Source organism: Pelecanus crispus, chromosome 1, assembly GCF_030463565.1.
Source record: "Pelecanus crispus isolate bPelCri1 chromosome 1, bPelCri1.pri, whole genome shotgun sequence".
Classification (NCBI taxonomy): domain Eukaryota; kingdom Metazoa; phylum Chordata; class Aves; order Pelecaniformes; family Pelecanidae; genus Pelecanus; species Pelecanus crispus.
Window position 1 is genome coordinate 78124034 of NC_134643.1, and position 23080 is coordinate 78147113.

The 23080-nt window shown below is 41.5% G+C and overlaps 1 protein-coding gene across 3 annotated transcripts in view; it reads left to right on the plus strand.

The window, feature by feature from the left end:
- Window positions 1-23080, plus strand: part of PPFIBP1 (PPFIB scaffold protein 1) — a 52344-nt gene that overhangs the window by 11475 nt on the left and 17789 nt on the right. Inside the window, exons 3-14 of one of the 3 annotated variants that reach the window (XM_075705677.1) lie at window positions 2191-2277; window positions 3509-3622; window positions 4179-4310; window positions 9757-9849; window positions 10385-10477; window positions 12188-12302; window positions 15204-15265; window positions 15972-16047; window positions 19029-19186; window positions 20124-20242; window positions 21752-21805; window positions 22972-23032. In XM_075705677.1, the coding sequence (XP_075561792.1) occupies window positions 2191-2277; window positions 3509-3622; window positions 4179-4310; window positions 9757-9849; window positions 10385-10477; window positions 12188-12302; window positions 15204-15265; window positions 15972-16047; window positions 19029-19186; window positions 20124-20242; window positions 21752-21805; window positions 22972-23032 (1164 nt within the window). Of the gene's footprint in view, window positions 1-2190; window positions 2278-3508; window positions 3623-4178; window positions 4311-9756; window positions 9850-10384; window positions 10478-12187; window positions 12303-13848; window positions 13882-15203; window positions 15266-15971; window positions 16057-19028; window positions 19187-20123; window positions 20243-21751; window positions 21806-22971; window positions 23033-23080 lie in introns of all 3 variants that reach the window. The other 2 variants (XM_075705684.1, XM_075705690.1) reach the window with 2 other exon arrangements.

Genomic DNA, 23080 nt, shown 5'->3' on the forward strand with positions numbered 1-23080 from the left:
CTATTTTAAAACCAAGTATGACGTGCTGAGCAAAACGGGATATTTTTTTGAGGAATGGGAACAGAGTTTAACAACAAGGTGTCTGGTCAAGATGCTGTGCACAATGAGTAACATTCTGCTTTAACACCTCATCGGTTTTCACAGCATTGTAAAGACATTTTCATCGTAGTGTGAAACCAGTACTTACCTCGACATATTTTCTTCACACAGTCTTTGGTTTTAATTTGTGTCTGGTTACGCTGACTAAGAGGTATCAGGAGGTTCAGTGGTTAGGGCGCTGATGTGGTGGTTGGGAGGCAGGGAGTCAAGTCTGTGCTTTGACAAGGACTTTCATGTGAGCCCCAGCAGGATGGAGGGGCGTCTTTGCACCTTGGCTGCCTGCTTGTAATGGGGGATGAATATCACTTTCCTACATCAGAGACACACACTGGACTGATAAATGTGTTGTATACTGCAAAATACAGACGCTGTATTCGTGGAGGCTGAGTAAGTGCCTGAGATGTGTTGGAGGTCTTTAAATGAGAAGGGAGCTACAGAATAGCAAAAGTATGCAAACCTCGTTTCTGTATTTCACATACAAGTCAAGTTACAAAATTTAAAGCATAATCTGCTAGTTGAGCAGCTAACAAGTTTATTTTGGAAGCTCTTCGACTTCTTTCACCTAAATTAAAACTGTTACAAAACTGAAGATCTCACTGATCTTGAATGGAAATCCTATGGCATGAACTAAATTCTGGTAGAGGTTGGGGGAAAGCAGAGCAAACTCAGAAGTTTAGAGTACTTATGCCTCGGTGCTTAGTTTCTTGATGGTCAGAAGGCCTAGTAATTTACTGCTAACTAATTCAGATTCAGGGAATCATTATGGTGTGAGGTATTGGTACAAATTACTCGGGACCATCCTTTCTTAGTCTGCTGTAGCTCTAGTGATTTCAGGGGAGATGTTATGGTCACCTTGTAAAGGTTATACATGTATGCTTGGGAGACACATTTGTAACTGCACGCTGATCTACAAGCTGCCAGGACGCAGCCTGATTTCTTGAGGAGAGCGCTAAGGTGAGGTCAAATACTTTGTAAGCCCTGCTGTTTGCTTTGCATCTAATCTTTTAAGTGGTGCTGGTGGACATTTTATTCCTCTGGTTTCAAACAAGGCAGTTTCTCCCGTCACCCGAAGTCAGGCATGTAACGTAGAAAAGGAGTTTTAGCTGGCAGGTTTCCTGAGGCATCCTCTGCAATCAGGGGAGACAGGCTGTTTGAAAGGGAGATGCAAAGCAGGAGCCTGAGGCTTGCAGCTCCTACATGGGGGTGGCCTCTCATGGCAGGGTTGTCCTGTAGACTCACCGGGGCATGAGGGTCAGTCACCCGCTTCCTTTTCATCACAGATTTAGAGGGAAGTCGAGGTCCCTTGGAGTTGGTGGAAGCCTCTGTACTGAGCAGCTTCTCAGACTCCTCTAAGTGATTTATGCAATGATGGGAACAAGAAATTCTTTTCTGAGCTGAGATCTGATTGTGGTGTCCATCACAAAGTGCTTTGAGACAGCTTTGAATATGGATAGAGTAAAATCCTTCTCACTGCTCAAGAGCATTGAAGTTGTTATGAAGAAAGTAAGTTGCTGATTCCTCTGAACTCTCTGATAGCATTAAGATGTATTCTTGTTTCTCTTTAGCCTCAGGCAGCTTTATAAAGGGATGCGTTTAGAGTGCAGACGGTTCACCCATACCCAGTAAAATGTGCCTGGTATAAAAGGATGTCTCTTACTGAGTGTTTTAGAAAAAATTGTTTGACTTGCAAGAAGCATAATGCACATTTTGTATATTGTACATTGATTTTTTTCACTTACTGAATGTCTTGGGGTATTTGTCTCTCTGCAAGTATGGCTTAGCATAGTACATCATTGAGCACAAATTTTGTTAACAAAATGCTGAATGCACAGTAAGTGAATTTTGCAGAATTGGGTCACCAAAAGGTTCTTTCTTTCTCATCTTTAAGCCTCTGAACAATTCTTGTCCTGAATGGTGGTCATGTATCCTTTGTTGACAGTTGATTTGATTTGTAACCCTTTGGGGGCTGAAGAATACTTTAAATCTGTTCTTGAACTGTGCAGACTAAAAATACTCCTTAAGTGTGTTGATAATGTTGAATGATGCTTATGGTACGATAGCTGACAACACAATATTTGCTGTCTTTTTCAGACTAATGGACATATATCTGGGAATGGAGATCTGTATCAAGAAAGGCTGGCTCGTCTGGAAAATGATAAGGAATCTCTTGTTCTGCAAGTGAGTAGTCACCTAAATTATTTTTTTCTGCTCTTGCATTCATAAGACTTGTTGATTGTATGTGATAAAATCTCTGAGATTTATTTGCAGTTGTGTCATCTTGGACAGTGTTCAGAAGCCTTGCTGATTCCTGAGAGTTAACACAGATTAAGGATAGGTGTGAATTTAGATTGAAGGAAAAATCTAAGGGGCTTGCTTTCTGTGTATCTGATCTCTTTTTGAATCTTGTTAGGTGAGCAGGTCTGCAGAGCAACCACCTTCTTACATTCATGTGTATCCTTAAGATCACCATTTTCCATGACTGTCCACATGCTGTCCACATCAGGTGACAGATGTCCTGTCCTCGTGAAAGGTGACAAAAGCTGCGGGACTGGCTAACGGGTGGAAGGAGACGAGAACAGCTCCTTGGAGGTCCCGCTTACCAGGTGCTGGGCTGGACTGGGTCAGTCCCGAGGGCTCTTGCCAGCTGCCTTACTCTTGCCATCAGCATTGGGACTACCTGGCACCCCCTGGTCTACGCAGGCATCCTGCGGTCCCCTGACACAGCCCTGGCCTAAGGCCTGTGACAACACTGAGCTCTGCTCTAGGCAGCTTGCCCTCATTCCCAGCGGTACTGCAGATTTCCTTGAAAGAGCCTGTTTAAAAAAAAAAAAAAACCTAATTCAGAAAAGACAAAATGGGAATCAGTCTGCAGTCTCAAAGGTGTTGTCTTGGTCTTGCTTAGCCTCAGCCTATGTTTTAATTTCCTTTGCTTTTATTGTTCTGAAAAGGAGAAGCTGTACACTATGGTACACTGTGTGCAGTCACTGGGAAAGCAGAATAAATTGTATGCAAATGTTTGAGGTTTAGCTATTTGGTTGTTAAGGTAGGAGCTAGTGGGTTTTAGTTAATGTATTGTCACAGCAAAGGCATAATTGTTGGCTGTAAAATGCAGCAGCCACCCCTTGTGAAAACTTCCAGGACAAGTCAGGAGGGGAGATGCAGGATTGTATTGCGTCCGCCAGAACTTTGGCTGAAATTCCAGTAAGCATGAGGGGAGAGCTTTCCCTCCTCTCTTGTTGCCTTTGCCATGCATTATGTCCACTGCAGAGCTCTGCTGCTGCTCCTTCTCCCCCTGTGGTCCCATTTCATCTGTGGCCCAGCCAGCACTGTTACTCAAACACAGTTCAGGTGACACATATGGCATGGGTGCAAGGTACTAAATATGCATCCATTTTTCTCTGCTGTGCAGGTAAGTGTGCTTACAGACCAGGTGGAAGCCCAAGGAGAAAAGATTCGGGATCTAGAGTTCTGTCTAGAGGAGCACAGGGAGAAGCTGAATGCCACAGAAGAGATGCTGCAGCAGGTATTTCACAGGCACATGTCTGTCTTGCTGTCTGTTTTCATTCTGTCTTAATGAACTGCATTTTGCTTCGGTGAGAGCAGTGCGCTTCAAGGTGTTACACCCCTTGATGTCTCTTAACTAAGTGATAATTTTCTACCATATTTGCTTTAAAGTCTTTGTACTTGGTGATGTCAGTGCTGCTTTACACTGTAGGAATCCAGTCCTGCTCTTCTTTGAGCCTTTCCCTGCTGAACTTCAAAGAGACTTGGATTAAAGCCTCTGGCAGGATGGGTGGGTTCCCCTCAAAGCTCCTTGCTGCCCAGAGCAACTGTGATGACAGACAAGCTTTCTTCTCATCCTGGCAGCCTACCCATGATAGTGGTCCCGTGATCTCAGATACATCCTAGGTGCCTGGAGTCTGTCAGATGGGTAATAGCTGTGTGCCAGGGCTTCAGAGAGTGCAAGGAAGAGTGTGATGCTTTTCCCTGTGAAAGAGGCCCCTAGCTGTAGAAATAAATTACTGATTTCTTCCCCTCGGATGAATAATTCTGGTCTCTACCTCTTTATCTTGAATCAGGAGCTTTTAAGCAGAACATCCCTTGAAACTCAGAAGCTGGATCTCATGGCAGAGATTTCCACTCTGAAGTTAAAGCTTACATCTGTAGAGAAGGATAGATTGGACTATGAGGACAGATTCAGAGACACAGAGGTGAGTAAAACCCAGCTGAATAAATTGTGAAAGCTGTGTGTGGCTTCACGTTACCTGAAAACTTCCTGGGAAATTTTTTTTTTTGTGAGACAAGAAGGGAATTAATCCTTAAGGTTAAAACATGTATCTCTTAAAATAAAAAGTGTCCTTTATTGGTAAACTTTGGTTTTACACAGAAAGATTTCCAAACCCAGTTTTTGATTCTGGCCACCAGATTTCAGGAGGGATGGCATTTAGGATGGATTTAAATAAAATCACGAACATACTGCACTCTCCTGTCCCAACTTGAAACTGTCATCATCTTAGTAAGACACGTCTGAGGCAAATGCTTAAGCCCATTGCAAGTACAAAAAGCATGCATGTGCAAAGACACAGCACACTAAAAGACATAACTTTTGGTACAGTAACAGAGAGAATAAGGTGACTCGGTGTGAGGGCATTTTGAAGCCTCACTTCAAACCCCAGCCCCACAGAAGCCCAGGACCAAGAGGCCAGTGGTTGCGCATCTCAGCCTGGCTTCAGCCCAGCAGTGTACAGTGCCAGGCAGAGCTGCAGCCTGGAGCTGCCATCCCTGGTGACGCTCTCCTGGGCCATTTGTCCTCTGTGCGCTACAGATCTGTGTAGCTGAACCTTGCTCATGTTTGAAGCCAGAAAGCCTCAAAGCGGGTGGGCAACCCAGTTTTTCCAGGAAACTCCAAGAATCAGGCTTCGCTGCCCCTTCACTGCCTGGGTGACGTACCCCATATCAGCAATACCTTGTATCTAGGAAGCAGAGCAAAATTTCCAATTCTGGGTTCATCAATGAAATGTCAGATGTTTGTATTGTGGATGTTCCAGTTATCATTCATTTCTAGAAGGGAAGAAGCCATAACGTCATCACAGGAGACAAAATTTACCCTTTCCACTTCAATCGGTGGTTTATCAACTCCCTTCCAGTTGCCTACATATTTTCCACTGAAGTGTTGCTCCTCACCTGTATTGCAAGCATAAGAGCAAAAGCTAGGCTTGCTTTTAAATTACTTTCTTTGGGCCTGTCTGAAGTAATATGCAGACCCAGAGAAGTCTACAGGTTGAAAACTAGTGACTCAAATAATGTTCAACTTTGAAAGGTGGTGGTCATTTATGTAGTGATGGCGGTGTCCATTCCTGCAGTGTAGCCCATCTGGGTGCTGCCAAGCTGTGGATCAGATTGATGTTGCCTCCCCTTACCTTTTCCTCTAGTTTGATACCAGATGTTACATGAAGGATCACAGCATTGCCTTAAAAGCAGCTGATTTTGCAGTCAAGTACTGTGCATGGCAATGCTGGAGAAATTGGCAGGTGGAAAGGTGGAGGGAATCGTTGAAGGTTTTCTGCATCCATATGAGGTGTGTTAAGAGCTGGCTGCTTTCTCAGCTCCCATGAAGTCTCTCTGCCCACATAGTGCTCGGCTTTTTCATGAATTACAGCATACAACAGATACCTCTTTTCACCTGTATACTGACACCTGTCGTAAGTAGCCCGAACAATAGATAAATGAGTTGACATGAGTAGCAAATGGCCTTGGGGAGGCAAGGTTTGGTCCAAATGACTGCAGCGGGCGGGTGCTTTCAGAACTGGATTCCACTGCATCTCCATTTGTAAACACCCTGTGGTTTCTTGTGCTTTCCAAGACAGGTGACAAAAGTGGTTGGGCTTTGGGACATTTGCTTCCTTTCTTTCTCTTCTTATTTTTATTGAATATGATTCTTTGCTGAGCTTTCCTGTACTCCCCCTTCTTTCATTTCCCTCCTGAACTTCAGCCTCTCCATAACTTCATAGCACTATTCAGACAGCAGACCAAGAAGGTGGATGTGGAGCTACCTCTGTTCCCAGAAAAGTGCTTAGTGTGAGGACCACAACATGCGCTGCAACTCTGTAGGCTCAGTGCAAGAGGCCTACCTGCATGGCAGCTATGAAGACCTTTCTCTTTGAAATACCTTGAAATATGCTTATAATCTTCAATAAAAATAAGATAACCTAAATTATGTTTAAAAGGTAATTACTATAACTAGGATCTATATATATTTATTTCCTGGATATTTATGCTAGAACCAATGAACTGTTACTAAAATGTTCCTCCCTCCCTTTGAAAACCAGAATGATGTAGTTTAGTGTGACAGAAATTATTAAGTTGTTTCTTCTTTGTTTCAACACTTTACAGTTGTAAAAAGGCTTATTAGGCTTAGACACTGAAAGGTATAATATGTCTTAATTTCCATTTTGTTCAGTGGAAAAATGAATGGCTAATTAGTTGTAAGGGTCTCAGCCATGCAAAATCTCTGACAGGTATTTTGGAGGCAAGACTTATTCAGAAGTAAGCAATATTTCATTCAGTGTTGATCTAATTATATTCCTGTTTAAAGTAATAGATGATCAATTATTTCAGCAGAGCTGAGTATTTAAATGAATATTTAAAATACTCTACCATAAAACACATTGTGGCATTTACATGCAGTGTTCAAAATGGAAAAAATTTCATGCCCAAACTGGGAAAGAAAAACTATGAATATTGCTTCTGGTTTTATTTAGGGAAAAGAAAATGAAAATAAAAAAAACATTGACATCTTAAAACAACTTTTGTGGAGCTACTGTCTCCTACAGAATTACCATTCAGATTAAATCTGTCCTATTATCCAGTTCTGACTTCTGTCTGTCATTGCAACTTCCCATTCCAGCTTAGTAGGTGTCTCACATTCACCATTCTTTCTCTAAACACATGCTTCACTAGATGTGTAAGCTTTGTTTCCTTTGTGCTCTAGGACTTTCTTGTCTAGATGTTCACAAATACACACCTTTTTCAAAGCTAATTGTATACTTAATAGAGATTTAGAATTGTTCTGTTCTTTAAATCATTCCAGTCTTTCCACTTTCTCAGCAGACACCAGTATTATTTTCCTTAAGGAGCACGGGTGGTCTGAGTTGGGCTGAGTTTATGTAAGAAAATATCGTACGAGGGAGTTTATTTAGGGAGGAGTCCATAACCAGACATGGTCTTTGAAGCAGCAGCCAGAGGTTCAACTGGCTCACTCATGGGGAGTTCTTCATAATTTAAACACCACGAGTCTCCTTTGTGCAGATGAATTTCTGAGTGGAGCAAAACTACAAATGTAGTTTGTGTTTCCAGTGCCAGTAAGGAAGCCTCTGACCTCTGAAGCTTAAAGTTATCATTGCTTTTTTTTGTGCCTCCCTGGCCCTGCCGTGAAGAGCACAAGTAACATGAGCAGGGAAGGAAAAGGCTTTGGGAAACAGGAGTCTGTATGTCCCACCCCGTCAGCTCCATTCATGGATCTGTGCAAGGAACAGGTGTTGGGTGTTTGCATGGAGGGACCTGACCCTGGATCAGAAGAGGACCATTTAATGGCTCTTTCCTGTCTTGCAGGTTTTTAAGACAGGAGCATGCATTATGCCCAGGGCAGGTATTTTAACCCATTTATGGGTGCCCGAAGAGGAAGTATTAAATGCAAGCAGAGCAGGTGCCATACACCGGCTACCATGTGGGGTGACTGTTTTACTGCTGGTTCATCCAAGTCAGCCTGGGAACTCAGTGGGTTTTTGCTGTGATCACAGATCCTGATGAACCTGTACAACACCCTGAGTGCCATGGGGACATACACACCCCAAGCATCACACTGGTCCCAAAAGCTCTTCAGGTCATAAGCAGTTAAAATGGTTGGCACCTTCAGGTTTCAAACAATGCTGTGATCTCCCTGCTGGGGCTGCTGCAGGAGGGGGCAAGGCACAGTCCTTGCTGTGAAGGGTTTGTAGTCAAACTCAGTTGAATAGAAAATAGTGGAAGAAAAGGGTAAGTGTTTCAAGGCAGCAAGCAGGAAAGTGAAATGCACTGGGAGGGTTACGGTTTCTTAGGGAACCTCAGTGCCTTTGACAATCTCTGCCTCCGGTAGCTTGCCCAAAGTTAAATACTAATTCAGTAGCAGGGGAGACAGCCCTGTTTGGGCCTTTTCTTTTTCCTCTGCTCAATTATGCAAGGCTTGACCATCTCTTTTGTACTAATGAGGGTCTGTATATGGAACCTGGTGAATCTTTAATGTACTCCTCGGCCTCAAAAAGATGAGAATGAGTGTCATTTACAGTTACTGCATTGTAGATAACTTAAGACATGAATTAATGTTGCACTTGCAAGAGTGTATTTGAAAATATTTTTAGGGCAAAGCATGCTGTTAGGACTAGTATTTAGTTCTGTTTAACCCTTGAGCAAATTGTGCAGTATTTTTGGTGACCAGTTACCAGTGGTAAAGGGTCCGATTACCCATGAGGCCAATAACAGATTAAGCAGAAGAATTCTGCTCTGAGATCTTGGATTCTGTTTGCAAGATTGCTCTGTTTTTCATGACATTGTGAGTGCATCTTGACATCTCTGTTAATCAATACAGGTTGCGCTAACTTTTTTCATAAAAGGAGCAGAGTTTTGGTTTGTTACTCCTTTTGCTCAGAGGGGCCTTTTGAGTACGGATAACTGGTTTCCCTCTCCTCCTCCAGTATTTTAAAAGTCACACAGTTCGAGTGATAAATACATAGGCAACAACCTCAGCACTTACTGCTACACAGCATATTTTGACATTGGATTGTCCCAAAGCAAAAATGATGGCTGCAGGAGAGAAAAGCCGCAGACGAATCAATTCTCATTAGTGCAAACTCAGGGTTTGTTTGACCACTGCAGGAAGGGAGCTGTAGAGCTGGTGGCACTCGGGGCTGACCTCCAAACCTGGTAGGTCTCTCCAGGAGGATGGCCAGGAGGTCGAGCTATTTTCCTGAAGAGCTCAGATGTGAGTTGGTGGTGGCTCCAAGATTCTTCCAAACCAGGCTGAATTTGCAAAGCTCTGATGTAGTGGCGTCATTGATGCTTAAACATATAAGCCTTTGTGCTTGTAGAAACCAGTGGTGGCTCTTCCATTCAGCCCTCAGTTAGAGGTGCTCATTTGAGTGGAGGAAACATGGATTTACACTGTAATCGCTTCATATTTTGAAAAGGCAGGTGGCGGCTGGCAAGCCTGGGGTGGGAGGGACTGGGGATGGGAGGATGTGGCTGCTGCGTGTTGAAGGATGGCTGCCACGGTTTTCCATTACCCACTTGTAGCGGTGGACGTCCAAGCAGTTGAGCAGCCAAAGGGGCAGGAGGCCTTTCTTGGCCCTCAGCACAGGGAATGCAACTTCAGTTTATGTCTCCCTTTGTCCCCTGCGTTCTTGCATTCAGTGCAGTAATGCAGAAACTGAGAAATACAGTCCCTGGATATCTAGGAAGCTCTGAATTGCTTGGCTTAGCTATGAATTTGGGTGGTGTGGTTTTGTGTACGGAGTGCCTTTTATTGCTGCTGTGCTTTTACAGTCCTACCGATGGGTAGCTATTGTTCTGTTCTGTTTACTGAATTTGTTTGTTGTTTCTGGTCTTGTTTTTCCCCTCACTCAGGATTTGATCCAGGAAATAAATGAATTGCGGTTGAGAGTGGGAGAAATGGACAATGAAAGGCTCCAGTATGAGAAAAAACTGAAAACGACCAAAGTAAGTGAGGCTGAGGGGAAGAAGCAGACATGGGTGTAAGTCAGGCTTTAGAATTTTGCTCTCTTTTCCCCAGTCCTTGCCTGCATTGTGCAAAATACTGAGCACACTCAGGCCCAGGGGTTTCACGGTACTCACTTAGCAACAGGGGTTATTTCCAGATTTCATGCTGTGGTTTTCAGATCTGGGCATTGGTTTTTATGTTTATATGTTTTTTATCTGGGCATATGTTTTTTATCCTTTTTATGAAGGATAACTTACTATGCAGCTGGCTGTTAACAGTAAATTTATTACCTGTTTAGACCCTTGTTTCACATATGTGTCAAGAAACACCAGTTGCAGTACATAAGGTGTGAGACCAAAGCTGAGCATTTATTTTGCTCCTAAATGTGCTAAAAATCAACCACTTCTGAAGAGAAAACATTCACCTAAGTAATTCTAGCAGCCTGTTTCTGTAAGTGTCTAACTTCTCTTTGCCATTTAGCCTTGTCTCTTTTCTATCTTTAGTTTTCTCTCACTCCTCTGTCTCTGTTACCAGTCTTTAATGGCCAAACTTTCTAGTATGAAAATCAAAGTGGGTCAGATGCAGTATGAAAAGCAGCGGATGGAGCAAAAAAGCCAGATGCTAAAGGTGTAGTAGTTTCTGGGTAACATTGGGCCTGTTTTGAATCCTTCATGTTCCACCGTTTTACGGTCTGTCTCGCATCGTGCTGTCATGCTCTGTTCTTCATTAATTGCTGTGTGTTGATATGCAGTGCGCCCTTTTCCATTAGATGTGGAAAGCTCTTTATGTAGATATTCCCTGTAAACAGCTTTTATGTTGTATGGGAGAGGATTTTAGTGTTGTGAACTTTGCATAGGTTACACATAATGGAGTTAGACTTGGGTTAAAATCGTTCCCCTTCCAAGGGAAGATTGCCTCTTCTGTAGCTTACATCCATTATTCAAACAGAACTTTTCCTCACCTTTTTAGAGAAAATTTATTCATGAAAACTAGCTAGAAAATACTGATTCTTTTATACTGTCCCCTCTCCCACGTGTAAATTTACATATCGTGTTTCTAATTCGGGGGAAGAAATACATATCAACAACCACATGCTGCTCTAGTTGCCCATGGGTATAACAGCAGCTTCTCAAGTGACCAAGAGATGGTCTTGTTTTGGAGAAGCACGGGTCCTACACTGGCAGAAACCCCATCAAAATCAGTACCAAGTTGGAGCACTGGAGGATTGTATTGCCCAACCACTGTTCTGGAAGAAGCTTTGATTTCTTGGCAATTTTAAGATAGATCTATTTTTTAATGGTGCCTTAGAGCAAACAGGAACCAGTTTGCAACAGATCTTTTGAGGGAAGCTCACAGTATTCTAGTTTGGTTTATTCCTTTAAGGATTTAAAACTTCAGTTAGAAGCTGTAAATGCCAAAATTATGAGTCTTGCCTTGTTTTGTTTTGTTTACAAACTGAACAAATTAAATTTTCAGTGTTGGGTACATTTGCACTGAGGGTCCTGTCTTGATGATGCTGTTGCACAAGATATCCTCGGACATCAAAGAAACATGTTACTAAACTGGGTAGGATTTAACTCAAATTTTAAAAAGTTAAATGCATGGATCCGTGCCAGTCACTTGCTAGTGCAGATGGTTAGATCTAAGTTAAAATTTGACAGCATTTATCTAATACACCCCAACTCCCCCAAACACCATCTGTCTTGTTCCCATGAATCTCGACTCTAAGCTTCCTTTCCTAATGCTTGATCAGCAAACCCAGACTGTGGCAGAGGTACCACATTTTCGTCTGAACTGCTTTCCAGTATGTGTTTATGTGCTTGATGGTGTCGTGATTGATTTTTCTTTCATAGAAGCAGTGGTTATTTCTGAAACTGTCCTCAGCCTGGTGTAAGCACAGTTCCATAACTGTCCAGCTTTGAACATGCAAAATGCCCTATAAATAACAAAATAAGCATTCATAAATTTTAGCCTTCAGCCTCATCACGTGCACTTTTTCTGCCTCTGTCTCTGCAAGGTTAAATAAATAAGAAAACTGCTCTTTTTGCTTTATTCTTTCTTTTTTAAATTCAGATGTAAAGCCTCTTTTCAATTATACATGAGACCGACACTTTCAGACCATAGGCCCCCTGGTTTTGCCCCCTTATGGACGCAGCAGTCTGCTGTGATGTTCAGAGTCAGTTTGGTGGGTGTACCCTCAGCCAGTGTAAATGTCAGGGGGCCCTCGGTTGTTTCCACCGGCTGAGGACCTGTCCCCTCTGCTTCATAGGAGGGAATTTTGGAAACGTCTCGGATGCATGTAGAAGTTGTCACTGAGTGATTCTATGTCTGTTACAGGATGAGCTAGCAGCTTTGAAAGACAAACTAGAGCAGAAGGAAGCCGAGGTAAAAAGGTTGCAAGAAAAATTGGTTTGCAAGCTGAAAGGAGAAGGAATTGAAATACTGGACAGAGGTAAGAAGAAGGGAGGCTCTCTTACCATGTCCTCCTCAGTAACCTCATCTGAGGTCATGTTTCCATGAATGGTTGTACAGGAAATAACAGATAAAAGCCTCAATTTTCATATATTTTCTGTCTTCATGTTTACTTCTTTTAATATGTTTAGTCAGTGTTCACGATGCAACTGCTGAACCTACTGTCATAGCAAGTTCTTGATCAACTTTAAACTAGCCTATGTAATCCCTTGTTAGCTCTTTACATGGCTTGTGTGGTCCCTCAAAAGATGCAATTTATATTGGCAAAGAAATCCTTAAACTAATTTCAACAAGTTCCCTAAAAAGATTATATCAAGAAGGAAACTTTCTGTGTGGGTATCTATGCTGGGCTTTGCTTGTACACCCCTTACTGGTAAGGAAGGGGAAAAGCATACTGGAAACCAAAGTATGATGTGTACCAGCAAATCTTCAGCATGGACCTAGCCATAAGTAGGTGAAATTGAGGACTGGTTCTGGATTTGTGCACTGGTTAAGTCTAAATCCTAATTAAGCTTGAATTAGCCCAAAAATTTTACATGTCAGATAATTCTTTTATTTGCTTGCAAAGAAGAAACAAAACCAGTATTTATTTGGGCAAAACTTGGATTTGGGAACTTATTTTAAAGTAGAAATTTTTCTTTAAAGCCTCACAAAAATTTTCCACAGACTTTTTTGACCTGCTGCAATTTCACTTCTGAATATATCTCACTGATAGTTATTGCTGATTTTAAGATTGTGCCTTTAAAGTAAGTTTATAGAAAAATAAAGCCACAAGAGATTAATTAGTCTCCTCCCCTGACCTGAGGAGGAAAATGCTGTGTGTAGGTTGTCAATTTTATTTAATAAAATGATCTGTTTTTAGAACCACTGCGTAAGATCACTAAAAGTGACCACATTGAACCGTGATTCCTTTTTTTCTTTTTTTTTTAAGAACATTTAAATGTGAACAAGGACTGACTTTACTGCATTTATAACTACTTATATGGGGCTTTTCTTCCTGGGGGCTGCTGTATACATTGAACTCCCATTACCCTCTGGTTCTAAGCTTTAGTTTAGTTTTCAGTATAGCTCAGCAGGAGATCTTCTGCCATGATGAACCATGTTTTTTCTGCCTCGGACCAATATTAAGTAATGCTGTTTGCAGATAACACAGGTTATCTGTCCCATTAGCTGAATTGTGCTTTCTGAACAAATACATATACATTATCACTTAGCTGGCTTTTGCCAGTAAAGTGTTAGCTTAAGAGTAATCTATTGGCCTAAGCCTTTCTGAGGCCTTTACCGGTGAAAACATACAGTTGAAAAATACATCCTTGAGACAGGTAGTTGTGTATGAGAGCAGTGATACTATTTTGTGTCATTAGGAATGTTAGCACCAGGGGAGTGCAGGTTGAAACCATGAACTGCTTACTTCTGCGATAGTACATGAGGAATAGTTAATTCTTTAAGTATCAGTATTGTGTTAAAAGTTCTTTAATGTCATAACCTATATGCTAATTTCAAATCCAATGGATTTTCCTGCACAGATGAAAATTGTAAAAAGAAGCTCAAAGATAAAAGTAAGGTTTCTGGTGTCTTTCCACAAGCATTTGCATTTCAAAAGTGCTTTCCCGAATAGCTTTCTGCATGTGTTTGCAAAACTGCTTTAACAAACATTGTTAGGTTGCATCATCTATAACCCTTAGTTACGCTTACAGTAAAATTTGAGAATAAGGGTGGATATATCACACTTGAAATACAGCTTTCTGAAGAAAAGCTGATAGACAAAAAAAGATTTGGCCTCATGGAGACTCACAAAAAAGTTGCCTCTCAATGAAATGCAGTCGCAATCCAGTAAATGAGATTTTCAGTTAGCATAACCAAGTGAAAATCATTGCAACTGGATCAGTTGCTGTTTTAGCCCAATGTGTCTAAATGTCTTTCATCTAGAAAGCCAGCCAGGCAGCTTGTTTTCTTCTTGCATTTCATTAAGGAAGAAAATGTTCTTCCCACTCTGTTTTTTTTGAGAAATTTTAGGAAGTTAAAACAAGGTAAAATGCTTTCTTGCCTGTGAATTTGACCACCTGCCTATGTTTCTAACAAAATTTAAAGTTTACGTCATTTATGCAAGGTAGATTTTTAGCAAAAATGGAGATTATTTCCATATTTTTTTAATTTCTAGTCCAGAACATCTCCAGAATCTAACCTTGTTAGAACATACCTGTTTTCATGTATTTGTACTTCTTTCTAAATAAGGATTATAGATGAAGCGCAGAACACTGTCGTCTGTATTAGGGACCTTTTCCAAGTCTGAACTACAATATATATTCTAGCATGACTGCTCATCACAGCAAATACTTGGATCATTCCATTGTGCTGTCCTCATTTCTACATCCATACTGAATTAAGACTAAGCATCACTGCACAGTGCTTTTCTTCATCATATCCATTAATCCTATTGCTTTGTATAGTGGGTTTTTGAGATGCCATTTGGGGTGTTTGTTGACTGTTGTAACGAGGATGTGTTTTATTGCACTCCAAATGTAGTATTTCATATTTTGGACTTTTTGTTTTGCAATTATTTGAAAGGTGGAGATAGTGAAAGTCAAGCAGTAGTTTCGCTCTTGACTTTTCCATTTTCCTAAGGCTGTGGGGGGGTGGGTAAGGAAATTTCCTGAATTTCAGCATTTCCTTGATAAAAATGTCAGAGAAAGGTTTTGAAGAAAAAGGGCTTTCTTCTATATATTTCCATCTAAAATAGAATTTAAGTGGCCTATGTTTTGTCTTTTAATTTGTAAATTCATTTTCAGATACTACTGAGTTGCTTCTAGGTTTTTTGTTTTTCTTGTTTCCTTAGAGTGTCTTATTTAAATTGACTTAGAGAACTGTATTGTGTTTTTAGATATAGAAGTACAGAAAATGAAGAAGGCGGTAGAATCTCTAATGGCAGCAAATGAAGAGAAGGTAGCAAAGTCATTATTTCAGTAATCATTCATCAGATTGAGTTAAGAAAATCTTCATATCTCTAAGAAAATCTTCATATATGAACTTGTCACAATTCAATTAAATCAAATTTGTAAGAATCAATGATTCACTATTGTCAGAAGCACTGCAATGCCTTTAAGGGACTATAACTGAGCATTTATGAGCTCTGTTGCATGTACACAGAGTCCTTACACTGTTGTGTCATTCAATTCAGTGCGACTGCAATTTACACCGTGTTCTGAAAATGTAGAGCTCCATACAAGTCCCATGAGATATCACAGGCTGCGTTTCTGTAAAGTATGAGTTGTTTTCATGTATGATTTTGTGCATTGATATGCATGTGTATTTTGTAGGATGTGTTCTTTTGAACACCAAAGCCCTAAAGCCTTTGATTACTGCTTTCTTTGTACATGGCAAATTTATTATACTCTACCTTTGACTTAATAAGGGAGCTGAAATCCACTTTCAAGGCTGGGACAATTCTGGTGATTAACTAGATGATAGTTTTGGCTAAATACAAGTTTTGATATTTCAAAGCCACTCAGAGTTCTGGGTCCTGTCCCATCCACACTTTCCACTTCTTTTAGTCTCAAAACTAATTAAATTGAAGAATATCTAGTATTTGTATTTCTTATTTTTGATTTGCTGAAGGAAGCAGCACAGTCACAACTTTCCTTTATTTTAGGATCGAAAGATAGAAGAGCTTCGGCAATCTCTGAATAGGTACAAGAAGGTTCAAGACATGGTGATATTGGCTCAAGGTAAAAAAGGTATTGTACAATCAAAAAAAAAAAACAAACCTCTCATTTAAACTCTAGATGCATTGTGGTAGTGCTATATCGACTCTTAGACTTACTGTCTTTGGAGGCATCTCTTAGGTAGAGTAAAAGCCAGTTCTTCAACTGGTGTGAACTGGTAAATTGCCTTATATGTCCAGGCAGCTGCATATTTGGGTGCTGTCCCATTTACCATCTGGTAGTAGTAACTATTATTGTCACGTTGCTTATTTCCCCCTTGTAAAATTAGTTTGAATATGATAAGTTCTCGGGCTCTTTCCATAGCCTCCTGAAATGCCTTTCAGGGCTGGCTGCTACATTAACTGCTAAAAATTGCTGTTCCCCTCTTTTGCATGTGTTCCTGGGTAAGGGTTGGTAGCTGAGCAGAGCAGTGCCTGAGCATGGCACATTCCTACAAGCCAAACCCACACCACCTCAGTGGCTGCGCACGCTGTAATAGCAATGCTCAAGAGCTGCAAAGATGTAGCAAAGTGGATGTGCTGCCAGGGCTGTGTTGCGATGACATACCACGTCTTTGGCACGTAATGAAGCCTTCACAAACCACCACGTGCGGCAGCTGTGGAATAGTTCTCCTTCCTTACTGCAGTGGGGGGGCCAGGCTGGCTTTTCCTACCAGTCTTTTTTCACACCACCCCAAAAAGAAGCCTTCTCTGCCACCAGATAATGAGCTTAACTGTGTGGCTGAAGTGGTAGCTATAATATATACTGTAACATATAATGGTCCATTTCATATGTTCCAAGACTGGTGGAGGTTTCCAGATCCAGGAGCTTCTGATCCCCAAAGGTGATAAATGTTGAAGTGATCATCAGTTTGATGTAATTCGTTGAATACCCTATGTCTCTCCTTTTTCCCTTAAAAGAAAATCAAAAGAAACACATGTAGACCATTACACTGAAATGGTTATGGGTATTCAGATGAAAACACTTAGATGTTAGCAAATGAGTGTCTCCCTTTACAGTAATAATCCTGGCCTGGTGGGTTTTTTCCCTGCATCATCCTTTCAGCACTCAAGTTGCATTTTATAGGTCACTGTCCTCTGAAAGACCTGTCCCAAACAAATTTTACACATTAGCATTCTGATAATGTGTAGAATCATACATGTATCGTGTATGCGCAACTTAAAAGTCTGTGTGCCCCAGTGTTGTATCACTGCCTTATGGAAACCTCCTTTGTCATTGAGTCCCCTAAAGGCCAGAGAAGGCCAACCCAGCCTTCTACAGACCTTAAGTTGTCCCGAGCTCATTGCCTGAGCTTCTTTAGGACAGACAAGGGCTTGTGGCTTTTGTTGGCCACACAAATGTTGGGGGTGAATGAAGTTCCTAGGAGAGGGATGTAGGAACCCCTAGGGATCCTTTCAAAGAGTGAAGATTGTCAATAGACAGAAATGAGTGAGGAGGCAAAATATGTGTTTTTGTGGTGGTGGATTCACATGTGGCTCTTGGGTCAGCTGTCTTTGGCCAAGGCAGGAAAAGTGGAGGGCAGAGCCCCATCTGGACATGCTGCCGAGACTGGGGCTAAGACCTGGGGAAAAGAGAGGTTCCTGGTGCCTCTCTTGCTTCTGCCTGGCTTTTGAGAGGCCATCCCTGCAGGGAGGCAGTGATTGCAGCAAGGAGGTTCTGACATCCCCTCCTGAGGGTGCCAGCTGATTTGCAGGGCTGCGTGAAAGCCCTTGACCATGGTTTCCAGCTGCCTGTCCTGCTCACCCACAAGCACGGCAGCCCTGAGGTGGGTGCTGCAGTGGGTTCAGGAAGCAGCGTCCTTTAGTCTGGCATCGTGGATGTAAGCCTAGTTGGGAGCTGGCGTGCAGCAGAACATGCTGGGCTAAAAACTGTCTGTGGGCTTTGGATCTTGGTATGTAAGGGCTTTTTCATCCTCAGAACCACTGAGGTGCACTAAGGACACAGCTGCATGTCTTCGATCTGCAAGGCTGGGAAAGCACATTGTCAGTGAGGGAAGAGGAAAGGTGGTGATGAGGGCAAAACCATGCTGAGTGTTGGAGAAGGGAAGTAGCATTTTTTTAATAGGTATTGCTCTTTCATGCAGTGCTATGCCTTCAAAGACAGGAGGATGTTAAAACAGACCTAGAGTCTCTGGGAACTGTGCTTTATGGTCAACTCATGGAGCATGGACAGAGATTTCAGGCAGTGAAAAATGGGCAAGAGAGGGTTTTGCTGTAAACAGACTTTGGTTTGTATTTGCATCAGATCTTTAGCAATGAGTGCTAGGTTTCTGCTCACTTTTTAGAAAGTATTGATTGTGTTTAACTTTTTCTTGTCAGTGTCAGTACTCTGGTATCAATAACAAGTGTGGAAATCCAAGCCTTTTGATAGTACTGAGGCAGTTCAGGAGCAGTAAGTCACTTGTTGGGAGCAGAGGATAACAGATGCTGGTGCGGGCTACGGCATTAACTAAATGAGACACACTCAGTTTATGGCAGTCTGCATACATAATGTAGTCACTTAAAAGCTGGTGTTAGACTCTTGTGCAGTGGGCTGTATTTTTCCTATGGGTAACTTGAAGATACCATAGACATATCTTAAGTTTCAGGCAGGCTTGACCCCCTGGTCTTTCCCTAGTGAATAAGGGAAAAGAAGTATTTAATATGAAATTCCAGAACACGGGACAGGAAATAACTACTCCAGTTTATTCAGCTTGTTGAAACTGATCCCACTAAATACCCTGAGGGCATTTGCGGGGCTTTTTGCTGTCCGATGTATGTCCTCCCCCTGCCCCAACCTTGCTATGTTGTGGTGGTTGAATTGGGAAGCCACATTTGGCAATGACTCTCCTTCTCCTATTGTAGTCTGTCCTAAAAAAAAAATTAATCCTAGCTTCTTCCCTTTTTGGCCCATAAATGAGCACACTGGCTGTGCCTTGCGTGGGAGCGAGGGTCATCATGTATCCAGAAGTAAAGCCAACAAGTTTCCGTCTTCTCTCCCTTCAGGGAAGGAAAGTGATGGTGAAGACTTCTTGAATTCAGGGTCTGTTTCCACGGTTTTATTGGACACACCAAGTCTGACTGACCCAGAGAAAAGCCCATCCCCAACCCCAGTAACAGCATCTCCAATCCACGATGAGTTTAACCTGAATATTCATGAAGAGGTATATTTTTCTTCTTCCTCATTTAATGCTGTCACTCCTTGAAAACATTGCTTGTAGTGGATTCATATTGCAGATGCCAAAACTAAAGTTTCTGAAAAGATTTTTTTTCCTGGGTTGCACAGTTTTTAGTAACGTCCTATATCCTTTTGGAGAATGTAGTTTTCTTGTGAAAGCTGCTGAGGCGTTTCATTTGAGTTCAGTTAAATTTATTTTTCTTAATCATCAAATGGGATCAGGAGACAGCAAATAGCTATATTTGTCATGAGAATGGGTCTAAACTACTTTTCCTATCAAACATAGAAATTACTTTTCATATCAAACAGCTGTTTTAGAAGCTGCATTTAATTTGTCAGGAACTTGAAGTAAACATGATGGGACTTACTTAATATATCCTTTCATATTTAAAAAGATGTAATCATCATTACATCCATTCAGTTAAATGATAAGTAGGTTGTGGTCCAACCTCTGATTTTTACAATCACGTTTTCCAGTAATAAAACTATAGATCTCTTCTCTTAAAGCTCTGAGTCAGGGACTTGACTTAACTAAACAGCATGAACACACTGTGAAGAAAGCTGAATTAAATTAAAAGTTTAGCAGTTTTTTGGTATTCTCTGAGTGGCTGAGGACAAGAGTAAACCTGAAAACCCTTCATGGGGTCTGTGGTAGAGATAGATTTAGCAGGCAGCTTTGGGAGACTTGTGAGATTTTTGTCTATGCTGTAGCTTATCTGTGCGGTGATTCATGTTTTATCTTCAGTGCCATCTTTCAAGTAGTAAATCATTGTATTAAAATAGAAAGAAATCGCTTTTAAAAATCTTATTTCAGATCCTTCTTTTCATAGTTTATCTGTTACTCTTTTTTCATTTATGACTGCTTAATTTCAGCTCAAAACAGTGTAACATGTATTCTTCATTCTTTTTAGAATTCCTTACAGATCCACACCAGTATTTTACAGATTTCAATCCCTTCTTTTTCATCCACATCCAAAAGCTCAGAAACTGTTGCAGAGAAAGTGAAAACACAGCCTAGGCCAGATCCTGCAAGTGAAATGAGGTATTATTGTTTCCATGTATTTTTCAATTGTAAATCCAGTATTTTGTGACATTTAATGAGAGTAATAACCTGCCAGTTACTGTACTGTCAAGTCATTAAGTCAGCTAAACAAGGCTAGCATTCACTTGACTAGCTATAGCAAACTAAGCTTACGTTTTGTGAAGTGCATTGATTGAATCTTTTCCAGTAAGCATTAGTTTGGTTGCTGTTGCTTGTAGCAGCACTCATACTCTATATCAGCTGCCTTGCAAGTAATAAACAGAATGTAATGAAGGACACAGAATCATTATTCTTATCTAGGTCTGGCTGAGATAGTGTTGGCTGTGCTAGCACAAATGCATTCCTGATGATTTGCATTCAGACATTTTCCACAGTTGCTAAAGATTGGTGTAGGGCACTGCCAAAACTGCAACAAAAGGACTGTCCGGCTCGAACCTTGCGCTGTTGTTAGTGGAGCTCCAGAAGGAAATCCAAGCAGTGTTTCAAAAGATCAGAGAAAGAGATATCCTTGCTGCCGCCCTTTGGCATGATGAAATGCAAAGATATTTCTTTGCTCGCTCTTATGAGACCCCTGCCTGAGATTTTGAAAGCTGGACAAAATGTGTAGGCACAGCATCTCAGGGAAGCCGGGGTGGGGATGCATGGCTGCAGCCCAGGGCTGTGGCTGAGCCGTGGCACCCAGGGGCCCCCGTGCTTGAACCCAGTGGGTGAGAAGTGGCTGTCCGCTTCCTCCAGCGTTTCTAAGCCTGCACCCTCCTTGCCCGGGTGAGGAAACCCGGCCCCTGCAGATCTGGACCGGTACTGCAGGGAGTACTGAAAAGCACACCGGACTCACAGCTAGACAAAGGCTGTGCTAGGGTTTTTTCTTCTGAGTCCAAATCGCTGGCTTTTATCTAAATGAGTATCAAATACTAAGAATCTAGAGGCAGGGAAATCTTGTTGGCTTAAAACTGTCGATATCGATGTGAAAAATCAGTGCAAGCACAAGTTGATATGTGATGTTTCCAGTTCCAGTCAAGGAAGGCATCCTATCCAGAAGACCAGCTTTGCTTGGCTTCTGTTGTGCTGTGCCTTATGCAGCTCTAGCCATCACCAGCAGGGATTTCATCTGTGTCCCATCTTGGAAAAAAACAAAGCAAGCACTAACCTGCAGCAAAATGCCCCACACTGTGGGTGACTCACAGGGAGCCAGTGACCTCCACTACTGGGTACTGCTGCAAACCCTGCACATGCTGTAACCTCTGCTTTTATTTAAGCTGAATAGTGCCGTATTGTCATCAACTTACAGTGCAAGTTGTCTGTTCTGGGGCTCTTGAGCTCACCTTTGTCCTTCATCTTTTACGAGACTTGCCACTGTACAGAGGAAAATTTGCTAAGTGTTAGTACCATAATGGCTGAAGTGAAAACAGGATTAAAGCAGGCTGAGATGACAGGATTTCTGTATCAGCAAGGTATTTGGATGGGATCCCCAAATGCCTTACTTTTTTCATATCTTTTTTGTTTTTACAGTGAAGGAAGGTCAACAGGTTCCTGCCCAGAAACTCAGCTGTGTGATAGTCCAGTGTAAGTATCATAAACAAAAATGTTTAGGAAACATATTTATATGTGATTCTTGACTTGAAACCCCCCCCCCCCCAACGCACGCCCCATGTTTTACATACACATGTAAATATGTAAACTAATTCTAGCCAAGATGATATTTAGTGGTGGTAGTTTTCTGCTCATGTTCTATGTTTTCGTGATCATTATTTTCCATGCTTCAGCTGTGCACATGTGCAGTTAATTTCTTTTACGTTGTGAAGCATCTCCAATTGGGTTGTAGACTGTCAATATACTTTGAAATTTACAGTTTTCCATAGTACCTGCACACATGATTTTTCTTTTGATAGTGGGGGAAAGGTGATCAGCTGACTGCAATGAGAAAATAATTTTAATTTCTGCCACATAGCCATATTCCCTAGGGAAATCAGTGGGACTGTTTATGAACTCGAAGCTGAGTCAAAGCGATTTGTTAGTAAGGAGCCTAAGTCAACAGGGTTTGTCTGGTACACAGTGTGAGGCTCAGCAGCTGTTTTTATTTCGAGTGACGTAGTCAGTGCCACGAGAATCTTCCCAAAGCTAAATTCTACTCCCCTTATGTTGGTATAAAGATAGGTAACTTTGCAAAATTCAGTGAAGCTACTCCTAATTTATACCTGGTCGCAGGAAAAACTGTAATGGTAACTTTCTTTTCAACCAGACTTAGGTGTTCTAGACTGTAAATCCCACCAGAAGGTGGGGGATATCTGGTCTGAAATGCAAAATGAAACTGAAGATAAAATACGAAAACACACGTGCTTGGCTTCTTTAAGGATTGAATTAGTCAGAAGCCTGTTGCTAAAAATACTGTTTTTCATAGCTCTTGTTTATATGACTTGCTTTGCCTGTGTAACTTCTGCTTGTGCTTCTGAAAACATAACATTAAATAAGAAGCCAAAAATAGCCAAAGGTAGGCATCATGTCACTGAAGCATGAGCAGCAGTAAGTACCATGTGGAGGTTCTTACAGTATCTCTTCAAATTGCATGGGCTCTGATTAGCGCATTGATTGCCTTAATTAAAAATGTCTTTGTTTTTAGTATATCTCATCATGTATTATAATGCTTTCTTAAAAGGTGAGTCCTGAGAGTGTGTTTCTCTTAGCCAGTTTAATGCCAGTAACTTGGCTTGGTTTTTATGTTGTTGTTTCAGAACTACTTCTCTGCAGAAGTCCAGCAGTCTGAGCAGTTTGAGAAAAGAGACATCTGAAGTGGTTGGTTTGGTCTCTTACTTCCTCCCGTCCCCTTAGAAATAGGTGTGA